At 44.0% G+C, this 14,196-nt stretch overlaps 1 protein-coding gene across 1 annotated transcript in view; it reads right to left on the bottom strand.

Moving 5' to 3' along the window:
• Positions 1–14,196, bottom strand: part of PCSK2 (proprotein convertase subtilisin/kexin type 2) — a 256,293-nt gene that overhangs the window by 27,065 nt on the left and 215,032 nt on the right. The window contains exon 9 of the mRNA XM_003810593.3: positions 2,100–2,315. Coding sequence (XP_003810641.1) covers positions 2,100–2,315 — 216 coding nt within the window. The remainder of the gene's footprint in view (positions 1–2,099; positions 2,316–14,196) is intronic.

Below are 14,196 nucleotides of genomic sequence, written 5' to 3'. Positions count from 1 at the left end.
CAAGCTGGTCTCAAACTCCTGACCTCAGGTGATCCACCTGCCTCAGCCTTCCAAAGTGCTGGGATTACAGGCATGAGTCACTGGCCCCAGCCTACTCCTTTTATTTAACCTATGCTTTGTTCCCAAGAAGATTAAGATGAAACTAAGGATAAACTTAGCATCCATATGCCTCTCTTTTGCCCTAGGTTTTATCTGAGTTTCCTAGTAGCCCACGTAAAAGGGGATACATAGTCAGTTATAGTTACAGTGTCCACAAGATAAATGAGTTGTTCAAAGAAGCATATCTGTGGCTATTCCAGAGACTACAGAGAGATTTATTTCCTGAAACCTAAAAGGAAACATTATGAAGTGGAAAGTGATGTCAATACCCCCACCCTAGTTTTGTCGCATCGGGACTGGCCCTTGGAAAGGCCAAAGGCCACTTCATCAGCATTTCTTTTTCCTTCATGGGGGAAAGAAGGCATTCCCGAAGAGGAAAGAATCAACATGCTCAGCTAAAGTCTCTCTAGAAGGGCAGGCTATTAAAACATGTTTCTCTACATCTAAAATCCACGGAGAGATTCTGAGATGTGTTGAGTCAAGACAACCCAATATGTGGGTATCACCTCCACAACTCTTATTTAGAGGGGAGACTGGTAATCAGATTTTTAAAGGACTTTCACAAAGTGAAAAACCTCATTTTCAATGTTTGTGAGAGCCAGGGTGTTCATTAAAATCATGTATAAACGACAGGAATTCTTCCTCTGTCTGTAGGATCCTCAAGAGAGCTTATTATTTTGAGGAAGAAATTACCAGGGAGGTTTACGGGCATCTATTGAGCAAAATTATAGTACTCGGAGGAAACTCAAGGCCTTTAGCCAGCCGAAGTGGAAAGAGTCATAAATACGGGTTGAGGACGAATTTACACCACCGAGAGGTCTTTGGGGTAGGGAGTGGAGCTTTCAGGCGTGAGAGTGAAGTGTCACCTCGCCTGTCCCTGTCTGCTCTGCCCTTCTCCCTTTCTGTCCATACAACTTACAGGATAAGAGGGGTCAAAGCCCCCTTCTGTTTGGGAGGAGCTGGCACATTCTTCATCCTCCCCAAGACCAAGGGGGAATGCAGGAGGGCTCGTGGGAAGGACAGGCTTTTAAGGTCTGCGTCCCTTCCAGGTAAAGGGCTTCTCCTCGCTCACGCAGGGGCATGGCCATCTTGCCAAGTTGGGATCCCACGTGGGAGCGTGGGATTGAAACACTGGATGGTACTAATGATTTTGTCCTGAGCTCCTGTCCTCCTGTCTTGAGAAGCCTCAGTGGAGATGGGTGCAGCCAGTCAGGATATAACTCATGCATGACTACTGAACCACCTACTAAATCCTGGTTTGGAGGTGTAAGAAAAGGCTGATCTGTGAGCAAAATCTCCAGAGAGGAAAAGATCCAAAAAAGCTTATTATGCTTTACAGATGATGTATTTCCCAGGGGCTTGGAAAATTCACCATTATACCTAGTTGCCAAGAAAGGAAGATTTTTTTTTCTTTGCTCAGAAAAGAGCAACAAACAATAAATCTATGATTATTAATCTTTTTGTTCTAAAAATCATGGCTCCATTTTAAAATATGATGAAAATCACAACTCTTTCCCTGAGAAAATAACAGATGTGTGTGCAATTTTAGGGGGTTTATGGATCCAGAAAAGTCCATCCATGAATGTTGTTTTTTAAATTGCTATAAATAAACAGATGGGTTCTTGTTTCAGACAGGGTTACAGTGTGATGCCTTGGTTCTTACAATGAGTTAGTTATTCTTGTAAGTGATGGAATGGGGCAACTGATTGGTAAACCAGACTTCATCATTACTTGTAAGCCAGAAACAATAAACAAGAAAATCTATGGAAAACGATCCAGAAAGGAGTCCTCACTGATCATGCTACTAGCTCGCAGATGGGAGGTCTGTGCTTTGTTAGAAAGCAGGGCTGGGCATAGAGAAAAGGGGTCTTCCCCTCAGAGCTTTAGTTCAGGCTCTGAGGGAGGAGACAGGAGGGGAGCAAGCCAGTGTCCCAGCATCCCACCCTGACACAGAGGTGCAGTGGCCGTAAGGAAACAAGGACAGAAGGGGACGTGCTCACCACACCGGCCTCAGGGTTCCTTTTCCTCCCGTTGCTGAAGGTGGAAGCCAAGGTGGAAGAGCAGCTCTCGTCGTACAGGGCAGTCCTGCCGTCGTTGATGGCTGAGTTGATGGAGATGGTCCACATGCTGGAGGCGTAGCCGTCGCAGTTGCAGTCGTCATAGCTGCCGCCGTCCCCGGAGGCCCACACGTAGATGCTGCCTTTGCCGCCGCGGCCCTGGGGAGAGCAGGGGAGACGCTGCCGCTACCCACAGCCTGGGCTGCGAGGGGGCAGGGGAGGTCTCCAGCCCAGGGGTTGGGCTTCTTCAGCAGTTGAACCTAAAGACTGGGTGCACTTTTTAAACTGGGTTGGACACCATATCCTTCTGGCAGGGCATTGTGGGAAACTTTTTTTTTCCAGGAAGAATTCAATCTAAAAAAGTCAACTGAATTTACAATTTAAGCTGGGGATAATGAGGTAAGAAAATTGGAAGAACTGTCTTAAAATTTACAAATAAACTGCTTTTTAAAAAAGCTAGAAAGGTGGTACATGCTCACGATGAAAAGTCTAACTGTATGGAAAGGAAAATAAAAAACAACTCTCTAGAGGTAATTATTATCTCATTCTTACATCTCCTTATGTATCGGACATTTTTTAGTGAAAATGCAAGTATATGGACATATAATTTTTCTTAGCTACATAAGCTATACAAAACATTTATAGAAGATATATACCTTTTATTTTAAATAGCTATATATCGATATATAAATTTAAATATGATATGTAGACATTATAAATATAAAGCATACATTTACTCCACAATATATAAAAATCTTACGTGTGTGTGCATATGTATATATTTTTTCTTTTTTATTCAATTGGATACTAGAATCCTTTTGAACACATAATATATGACATTTTACTTGAGCAAGGGAACTCCAAATGTAGGAGGAAAGTCTAATATGATCAAGTAAAACACACAGTGAATAAAACCTTAAACACACAGTAGTAAGCACAGTAGTTATTGCCACATGCTAATTAGTTTAAATGGCGAACTTTGCATAAGTCCCTACAGTTAGCATGGCTCTTCTCCTCAAACCGTGTTCTTAGAGGTTCTTAAAAATCCTTTTCCTTGTCTTCTGAGTATTTTCCTCTCTACCTAAACAACCCAGGATTGGACCATTAGTTTCTTGCTTCCCACTTTCTTACCCCAAGGCAATGGGGCTTGGGGCTGCTTAGTGTTCACCTGTGGGCTGGGAGGGTGGATAGGAGTGCAGCCATGCAGTGCCGGAGGCAAGGGGCAGGTGCAACCTCCAGCCACTCCACAGCCTGGCCCAGGGTGGCTTGGTTACCCTCTAGAGGGAGAAGACAGAAGAGATTGTCAGGGAAAGTCTCTCCCTGTGTGGTCACCAGGTGTCCATGGTCCTTACGCTTGAAACTGACACAGAATCAGTGGTTTGAGGGTGGAGAAGCCAGAAGGAAGAGAGATGACTGGATTACCTCCAAGTGCTCTCTGCCGCCTGACAATCAGATGTGACATTTTCAATTGCTTCTAACAGCACTGGGAATTAATCAGCCTGTGATTGATTGAATCGACAAGTGAACAAATATTTATTCAACCACTAGCTGGGAACTATTCTCAGCATCTTGGTAAATCTATGCTGGAAAACTCCAACCAAAACAAGGAACTGCTCTCAGAAACCAGGACAGCGAGGGAAATAGATCATCCCTACAGTTGGTGTGGAGGATCACACTCTCAAACAGACTCAGATTTGGGCTTGGTATCAAGAAATAGCAGAAGTGTGGCCGGGCGCGGTGGTTCATGCCTGTAATCCCAGCACTTTGGGAGGCTGAGGTGGGTGAATCACCTGGGGTCGGGAGTTCAAGACCAGCCTGGCCAACATGGTGAAACCCTGTCTCTACTAAAAATTCAAAAACTAACTGGGTGTGGTGATGCATGTCTGTAATCCCAGCTATTCGGGAGGTGCAGTGAGCCGAGATTGCGCCACTGCACTCCAGCCTGGGTGACAGAGCAAGACCCCATCTCAAAAAAAAAAAAAAAAAAAAAAAGCAAAGTACAACCGATGTGTTTCAAAATAAATGGGTGAGTGAGGTTGACCATCTGCAGAACTTTCTCCTGAATCAGTCCATATGTAGACTGCTAGTGAGATGAAGCAACGTTTGCTGAAATGAAGGAAATCGATGCTAAACATTCTCTTCTTGGTGTGGGGAGTGTGGTAGATTGATTGTGACCCTAAATTATTGATGATTCCCTGTATTTATGCCCTGTGCACTATGCCTTTGCAGCCCCATCCATCAAGAGGAGTGGTCTATTTCGTACCCCTAGAATCCAAGCTGGCTTTATGTCTTGCTTTGGCCAATAGAATGTGGGGGAAAGTGATTCTGTATCAGTTCCAAGCATCAGTCCCAAGAACTCCTATGTTCTCTGATCTCTCCCAGAACTCCGTTGCACCATGAAGATAAGCCTAGGTTAGCCTCCTGATTGATAAGAGAGAAGTATTCCAGTCAAATTCACTGCCCCTGCTGCCAGCTGCCAGACACAGGAGGGAAGCCATCCTCAATCTGCCAGTCTCAAACTCACTCTCCTGAGATTAGCCTAGCCTGGTGCAGATCAGCAGAACAACGCAGCTGACCTGTAGACCCAAGAGCAAAATTAAATGATTGTTATTTTAAGCTACTGAGTTTTGGGGCAGTTTGTTATGCAGCCAGCTCACTGTTACACAGAGAGCAATTGTCAGCCTGTGTCTGAACCATGAACAGTAAACAGCAAACGTTAATTTTGTTTTAAACCATGAGACTTGCCCACAAGAATGCTTCGTTTTCTAGGAATATTAAACTTTGTTTTCTTAAGCTAGATAGGACACATGAAGCAATAATAATTGTGTCCTTGCTTCTGGTGATTGGGTTTTAGCACCAAAAAGTCTCTGGCTTCTAGGGAAGATGGGCCAGTGAGGAAAAATCTCTAGTTCTGGGGGCAGAAATGAGTAGGGAAGGGACCTCCATAAGAGGATTAAGAGCTGGTTATGGGATGGGGCTGTTGCTGGCATGCCACCCTACTTTGGTTTGAACTTATATGTCCCCCCCAAATTCATATATTAGAACCTAAGACACAACGTGATAGTCTTAAGAGGTGGGACCTTTAGGAGGTAATTAAGTCATGAGAGTTTGGTCCTCATGAATGGGATTACTGCCCTTATAAAAGGGCTCCAGGGAAATAGCTAGGCCCCTTTTGGCCCTTCCACCATGGGAGGACCCAGTGTTTGTCCCCTCTACGAGATACAGCAACAAGGCACCATCTTAGAAGCAGAGAGTGAGCCTTCGCAAGACACTGAACCTGCCAGTGCCTTGATCTTGGGCATCTGCTTAGGGCTTGATCCATTTCTGCCTCTCAGTTTCACCTGAACAGGAGCTAGGCAGAAATCGAGACAGAACAACTATGGCTCACATCTAAACCATAACCTGTTAGAGGAAGAAGTGCAGAAAACAAAGGTTGACTATCACAGCAAGCATTTCTATAGCACTTACTACATGCCAGGGACTTGTTAAGTACTTCACATATTATCCTATTCAGTCCCCACAGCCACCCTACAGGCAGCCCCATTTACACTGGCCACACAAAGGATAAAATACTTAGGAAGAGCCGGGCGCGGTGTCTCATGCCTGTAATCCCAGCACTTTGGGAGGCCGAGGTGGGCGGATCATGAGGTCGGGAGATCGAGACCATCCTGGCTAACACAGTGAAACCCCGTCTCTACTAAAAATACAAAAAATTAGCCGGGCGAGGTGGCGGGCGCCTGTAGTCCCAGTTACTCGGGAAGCTGAGGCAAGAGAATGGCGTGAACCCCAGGGGGCGGAGCCTGCAGTGAGCCGAGATCGCGCCACTGCACTCCAGCCTAGGCGACAGTGAGACTCCGTCTCAAAAAAAAAAAAAAAAAAAAAAAAAAAAAAAAAAAAAAAGGAAGAAATTCAACAAACTTAAAAAAAAAAAAGCAAAGGAAGTGCTAAATAAGGCTTTGAAACTCTCTGAACTCTATGGAAGGAGGGACGAAGATGAAGATTTGATCCCATGGAAAGATATTGGCCATATTCTCGAATAGAAAGACAGGATCACAGAGATGTCAATTTTCCCTATGTTAATATATAAATGTGCCAGGTGCAGTGGCTCACGCCTGTAATCCCAGCACTTTGGGAGGCTGAGGCAGGTGGATCCCCTGAGGTCGGGAGTCTGAGACCAGCCTGACCAACATGGAGAAACCTCGTCTCTATTAAAAATACAAAATTAGCTGAGCGTGGTGGTGCATGCCTGTAGTCCCAGCTACTCGGGAGGCTGAGTCAGAATTGCTTGAACCCAGGAGGCGGAGGTTGCGGTGAGCTGAGATCCCGCTATTGCACTCCAGCCTGGGCAACAAGAGTAAAACTCAGTCTCAAATATACATATATATATATATATATATATATATGTATGTTTATATATATGTAACATTATCCCAATAAATATACAATATATCAATTGAGATTCCGCCAGGTAAATATTGCCACACTTGGCAGGTCAACAGAGGGAATGTTATCCAGGGAATAGGTGTTAAAGGAAAGCCTAAAACCCAAAAGGGAAATGGGAAGTCACCCATGGATTAGAGGGTGGCCCTGGAGCTGAAGGACAAAGGGAGGCCATGACCCAAGAGCCAGCACTGTGGGTGGGGCTGTCTGCTGGGGGGCGGGGTCTCCACCCTAATCCTGCAGCTCATGCTCAGTGAGTGGAACGGCTGTCAGCTGCCTGAGGCAAGTAGGCCAGCCTGATGGCTTATGCCTGTAATCCCAGTGCTCTGGGAAGTGGAGGCTTGAGGCAGGAGGAGCACTTGAGGCCAAGAGTTTGAGACCAGCCTGGGCAAAGTAGCGAGAGGCCCACTCACCCCCATCTGTACAAAAGAAAAAATTAGGATGGCGTGGTGGGGCACACCTGTAGTCTTAGCTACTTGGGAGGAGCCCAGGAGTTTGAGGAGCTGGAGTCTGCAGTGAGCTATAATCACACCACTGCACTCCAGCCCGGGTGAAAGGAAAAAAAAAAAAAAAGGCAAGTGCATTTAGGTGAAATTAAGTGAGTGGTGCAACTCCACTGTGAATTCTGCCAGTCTTTTGGAGTTTAGTGGGATTACAGTGTTTCTCAAAAGTTTTTACCAAATGGAAACTTTTAACCTAGGTACTATGGAGTGTACTTAACCACCCTGGTTCTCAACTAGTGTGGACTTTTGCTCCAGGATGCAGTGATGGAGACATTTTTGGTGATCACAACCATGTGTGTTTTACTAGCATCTAGTCCATAAAGGCCAGGGAGACTACTAAACTTCTATGCAAAGGACAACCTCTTCACCACTGACAAAACAGTATTTTGCCCAGAATGTCCATATGCCCAGGCTGAGAAACCCTGCTCAGTGAGGGCAGTGAGTTGGAACTTGCTGGGCATGGCCTTAAGTAGCCTCTCACAAGCCCAAAATTTCTGAAACATTCAAGCAAATTTTTTATTTTGCTCATAATATAAAAAGAATGTTACAAATTGCTTACCGTCAGCTAAGGTGACATTCCAGCTAGAGACTTGTGCAGTGGCTTGCTGTGTCCCCAGCGCATTGCCTACGTTTGAGGAGGTGGAAATCCCACTTTGAGAAACTTGTGGCTAAAGTGAGTCAGTCCCTCCACCCTAACCAATGGGTAGCCACCAGGGTTAATGACCAGAACAGGTGCTGGTCTGGGGTTGGTATGGGTGCAGGGTGCAGGCCCCTGGTGAGGCAAGCCTGGGAGAGCTTATCTTTTTGTAAACAATTATAGTAATTTTTATTTTCCAGTCACCTTAATTTCTTAATACAACATTAGCATACCTTGGAAAAAGTCATTGTATTTTTTACTATGAAAATAATATTTATTATAGAATAATTGGAATATAGAAGATGAAGGAAATAAAAATCCTTTATAATCTTACATGAATAGATAATCACTGGTGATATTTTGTGGATTCTTGCCAATTTTACATATAAATGCAAAGTATAAGAATGGGCTTGAAAGTGAAATTGGGATAATAAAAATAGATCAACTTTCTTGGCCTGCTTAAAATGTATTTCTCACAATTTATATAATTGACTTTTTTTATGTGATTAAATACTCTTCTATACCATAATTTTTTATTAGTTTTATGAAATAGCCATTCCGCAATTTATTTACACCTCTTCTTGAATGTACATGGAATGCTGTCTCTAGTTTTTAAAAAAGTGCTTTATGTTTAAAATGAACATAATCTTATATATGTCTTTGTATGTTTATTTTCTTAGGCAGTGTTTCTAAAAGAGGAAATTTTGGGTGAAAAAAATGAATGACGATTCTTAGTCCATCTGCCATATTATTGTTCTTGATAAAGTTTGTTAACAGTTTATATGTTTACCAGCAGTGCATGAGAACTCTATATTCAGCTCATATGCGTCATAATTTAGAATTGTCATTTCTTAAAAATAGTTTTGCCAATTTGGTGGGTAAAAATAGTACCTCATTGTTTTGAGTTATATATTTTTTCACTAAAGTTGAATTTATCTTTTTGTGTCTTTCCTGCTCATTTGTATTCTTGCTTTATTATTTAGCAAAGCCCCAAGCCCCAAAAGATAATATCCTTTGCCTATTTTTTTTTCTTTCATAGATTTTTTTTTTTTTTTGAGACAGAGTATAGCTCTGTCACCCAGGCTGGAGTGCAATGGTGTGATCTCGACTCATTGCAGTCTTTGCCTCCTGGCTTCAAGGTATTCTGCTGCCTCAGCCTCCCGAGTAGCTGGGATTACAGGCACATAGCACTGTGCCCAGCCAATTTTTATTTTTATTTATTTATTTATTTTAGTAGAGATGACAGAGTTTCACCATGTTGGCCAGGCTGGTCCCAAACTCCTGACCTCAAGGGATCTGCCCACCGCAGCCTCCCAAAGTGCTGGGATTACAGGTGTGAGCCACCTCGCCTGACCTCATGGTATTCCTTTTATTGGTTTGTAAGAGCTCTTCCTGTATTAAGAAACTGAGCTAGATTTTTATTATCTATATGCATATATATTTACTCAGTTTTTCCTTTTTCTTTGATGTGTTGGATTTAGACTTGCAGACACTTTTCCATTATATTACTTTAATCTGTTTTTAAAATATGAATTTTAAAATAAACTCATATTTTAAATTGCACATGAAACAATGTATTGATTTATGAATATTGCCTTTCTGCACTCATAGTTCATGAAAAATTTTATTCAAATTATTCATGAACATCTTTGGCAAATTTTATTCAAACTATTCACAAACATCTTCGACATCTGCACATTTGTCCTCACTAGGTCAACTGGTTACCTCTTGAGCTACCTAACTGTTTCGGTACACATTGTGGTAGTCATTGCTGCTGCTTGCTAAATATTGCAAACTGTCCACGGTCTGAGCCCATGACCAGGCCTCTTTGTGGTTGGGTGAGGTCTTATAAGCCATTTTAATCAATGAGTTGTGAGTGGGAGTGATGATAGATGGTATCCTTTGTAGTTTGGAACTTTTACTGGTCAGTTCCAGACTCTGCAGAGTCCCTGTGGGTTCTGTGGTAGTTCAGCGGGAGTAGGGTATCAGGTTCTCTGGAAAAGCCAAGCTAAGGATGATGCAGTTGCCCTGGCCTCTGATTTAAATCCTCACCTCGATTCAGTGTTTGATGGCGCCTGTGGTTGTCTTTAGTTATTGTCTGGTTTTCGTGTAACCACCTTGGAGGTCAGAATCCTGTGTTATTCTGTCTCACTGCTCAAAGGATCCAGCCATTGTAGTGATGAATCTTTCTGATGTCAGAGGTGCTGCTGAGTTTACATTCATGTCAACTTCTAACCTCGGGTGAATTTCTCACTGGGCCCAGGTGGGCCAACGCTACTAATAGCGCCAAAGGGTGGGTGACCAACTCTCTTGGTTTGCCCAGGATTGAGGGGTTTCCTGAGATGTAGGACTTTTCACTGCTAAAAACAGGAAAGTCTCTGGCAAAATGAGACGGCTGGTCACAAGGATCACCCGAAACCCACCAGACTTTTCTCTTAGTTCTCTTTATCCCAGAAATGAAAGGAAGGACGGTAACGGCACCAGCTGTTTCCAAGGCTGAACTGCAGATTCCACGCTGCAGCAGTTCTGCTCAGTTGCGACCTTCATCTGGCTGCAGAGCATAAATCTGGGCTCACAGGGTATTCGTGAGAGCTCCTTGGCAGGAGGCATTCATCGTCTGCCAGAGGCCCTGGCACTCGCCGCCATGGTGTACGACCCGTGGCTCTGATTAAATTTCAGCAGGAGGCACTGTGGCCTCCCCTCGCCCATGCCTGATTAATCACTGTCTCCCCAGGCAGCTCTCTGTCCCCTGCTTTCCTGGATGGTGGTTTTCTTGTAAGTGGTCCCTGTCCATACATTCCAGCTGGAAGAAGACCTGAGTTCTGTGCTTTGCCCTTTGCAGCCCCTTAGGGAGTAAACAATCGATGCGCTGTCTCATCTGTACCTTAGAGAATTTTTGTAGCCTTGTCTTTAAATATTCCTAAAATATTCCCTCCAGCAGCAACTCTGAAGAGTGATTAAGAAGAAGTTGGGATGTAGTCATCAGAGCCAGCAAAAGGTGTGCCAGGGTTGCCCTGGGTGGCTGCATTTCCTCAAGTTGTGGAAAGACGTTCATGAATCAGTTGTCACTTTCAAGACCTTCTAGCGTCACCCGAATTCCCCTTCCGGTTGTCAGAGCAAAATAAGATGCTGTGTCCCATAATGGCTGGTTTTTGTAGCTCCCTCTTTGCAAGGGCTACATCCTTTTCCTGAACAGTAAACACATCACCTTGCCAGTGCTTTATTTATCCAGAGAGTGATGACTCGAAGTCTCAGGTTAGGTTTTGCTTAAGCTGCACTTTGGGAGTTGTGTGTGAGCCCATATCCCTTGGGCTTTAGAATTCCCTGTGCCTGGGAGTTTCCAAATGTCAGCATATGCATCTTTTTGTCTAAGGGCTTCCTCCCAAGAGGCTGAAAGGCTGCTCTGTGCATCTGTCCTCAGGCTGAAAGCACTGGGGCATTTACAAGCTTTTGGGAACAAACCTCATCAATGGGTTTTATTCCAGCTCCTTTCCCACAGGGTGGGATACCTTTAGGGTGTGTTCTCAAGTTTTGGTGTGGTTTTATGAAGTTTCCCAGTGGCATTAAGCTCCAGTTGCTGACAGCGATGACTGGCAGGATAACATACCCTTAACTGGCCCTGTCTCTTTCCTGCCACACCTCCCATTCATCACTGGTATTCTCTTCACCTTCCCAATAAACTACTTGATCCCAAATCTTGCCTCAGGATCTGCTTCTAGGAGATCTAAAACTAAGACAGAAGTCAATTATTGAACCCTCTGGTAATTCAGGGGCCTCTGACTGTCACCCTCTTCCCATATACAATGTGAAAAATGCTGTAACTGTAAACCCAACACATAGACTACTAAGCAAAAGAAAAAAAGGATTTCCTTCTTGCCCACTCCTCACTGCTTCTCTCAAGTATTTACTAAGCAAATGTAGGAGGTGCAAACTTCAAATCCCTAAGGAGTCAGGTAGGTGATGTTTGTGTGAAGCAGCCGTCAGACAACTGGGAATGGTGGGATCTATGGCAAACAGTGCATGCCCCGATAAAAGTCTCTTATCCATCTCCTCTTTGTTCTCTTCCTTTTAATCATTACTATGTTGGTCAAACAAAACATGTGTACAGGATGATAAAATTGAAAGACAAACGTAAGAAGTGCCTTGTGTAACAGGTAATTCTCTGACTCCTTTGTTTGTGTGAAGATTGCCTTTCAGAAGTGGATTTTTCCTTAGAGTAGACCAGGCAGTGGAAGTCACTGGGAGAAAACCTTCGCTAGTGCACAATGAACCCTCACTTCCAAAATGCTACAATGTTGTCCAAAAAATGTCACCTTGAAACAAGGAAAGATTTATTCCCACTGCTTGGGGAAATTTATTCCCATTGCTTGGGGAAATTTATTCCCATTTCTTGGGGAAAAGTCAAATGTGAAATAATGTATTTTTCATCATACTCACTCCACTTTCTAAAAGATGTACATGCTGTCATCTGAAGATCAGTCATAACAATTTTTCTCTTAAGCTTCAGCGGGCTCGGCATGCTTTGCAGGACAATCACACTTGAAAGGGCCTTTTCACCTGCAGCCAGGGAGGCTACAGATGGAGGAGAGAGAAATATCCTGCTTCGAGAGGCAGTGGAGAAGTGCAGAAGTCTGTGGAAAATGACAGGGGCACCCAGGGATGCGGAGCGCTGCCACCATCTGCACTGTCAGTCTGGACAGAGGACACACATCTCCTACCTTCCCGACTCTCTTTTGGCCTCAGGTGTCAAAAAAAGTGCCTCTCAGTGAAAATCCATGTCTGCTGAGGAAAGGGGGAATCTGCCAACTGTTCCCCTGGGCACCTGCTGTCACCTGGTCTGGGGCTTGGATGTGTAACCATTTCTCTCCAGTCACACAATAAATAATGCAATAGGGAAACAGGCTGTCTGTGCATCAAAAATTTCATCCTAAATGCTTCTTAAGGAGACCAGGCATTGAAACAGGGTAGAGACGTCACTTTCCTGCCACCCGATCCTGTTGGCAGACATTCTCTGTAAACCGCATTGTGTCACTCAAATGTTGGGCTCCTGTTGCTGTTTCAGATGGGTTGAGTTTCAACAGCAGACTGGCATAACCTTGTAATAAAGCGTCTTCACTATTTCCTAAACAGTGTAGCAATGGACATTTAGCTGCTGTCACCATGATGTTCACTTCGAGGACTCTGTTTCCCATCTCTTAATTGTGTTTCTGGGATCCTTGTATTTAATGTAAAAGTGGTGAATTCCTTAAAGTGTGAGATCTTTCCTTGACTTAGAAAAGTTGTCCTCCACAGTCTTGGGGTAACTTAGGACTCTGGTTGGGAAACTTGTCATTTTGGGGAAACATAAAACCTTGGGGTTTCAGGTGTTTTTCCTCCAGTTTTTCCACTTCCCAAAGGGAACTTCCAGACTCATGAAGGCAAGGGTGGCTGTTACTTGCAGGGAGAACACATAGGTATGTAAGTGCTATAATTTAAGGGAAGTCAGAAGAGTCCTCTAACGAGGGGTGTGCTATTAAATGTTTAACAACCAGCTCTCTGAAGGGGGCATAAAAGGGCTTTATTTTTAGTGTTTGTCAATTTCCATGTTGAATTTCAAGCTCCCAGTGTGATGTTATTGGGAGCATTTCAGCCCAGCACTCTCCCTAACTTGGAAACATGTTTCTCTCCTAGGACTGCATCGTGAGCATTTTCACATGCTCATTCCTTCGAGGAAGCTACATCAGAGAAGGGAGGGAGGGAGACTTCTCAAGGTCCTGAACTAGAAGAAAAAAGTCGTAATTGGATCAACTATTGGCCATCTTGGCTGTAAAGGAGAGGGCCAGGTGACATCAAGGTGACCTTGAACAGTGAGCAGGTCATTCCCGCACTGCCAAACCTCCTTTTTGATGATCCATTCTAAGACTGGAAGGTGCATTAGTTTGCCAGGGCTGCTACCAAAGGACCACAACCAAAGGACCAAAGTAACAACCAAAGGACCACAAACTGAGTGGCTTAAACAACAGAAATTTCTTGCCTAGAAGTCCTGGAGACGGAAGCGTCAGCCAACCCTGCTGACACTTCCGTCTCCAGAACTTCTAGGAATAGAATCCATCTCTAGAAGTTCTGGAGACATAATAGATTCAATTCCATTCCTAGAAGTTCTGGAGAAGGAATCTATCCCATTCCTCTCCCAGCTCCCGGTGGGCTGTTGGCCATCTCTGGCTTTCCTGGGCTTGTAGATGCATCCCCAGCCCCTCTGCCTTCATCTTCACATGCTGTTCTCCCTGTGTGCCTATCTGTGCCCAGATGTTCCTGTTCTTTTTTTCTTTTTTTTTTGTCTTTTAAATAAGGACACCAGTCATATTTGATTAGGGGCCCATCCTACTCCAATATGACATCATCTTAATTAATTATATCTGCAATGACCCTATTTCCAAATAAGGTCACATTATGAGGTATTGGGGATTAGGACCCCAACATA

Source organism: Pan paniscus, chromosome 21, assembly GCF_029289425.2.
Source record: "Pan paniscus chromosome 21, NHGRI_mPanPan1-v2.0_pri, whole genome shotgun sequence".
Taxonomy (NCBI): Eukaryota; Metazoa; Chordata; class Mammalia; order Primates; family Hominidae; genus Pan; species Pan paniscus.
This window is presented reverse-complemented; position numbering and strand designations above follow the sequence as displayed.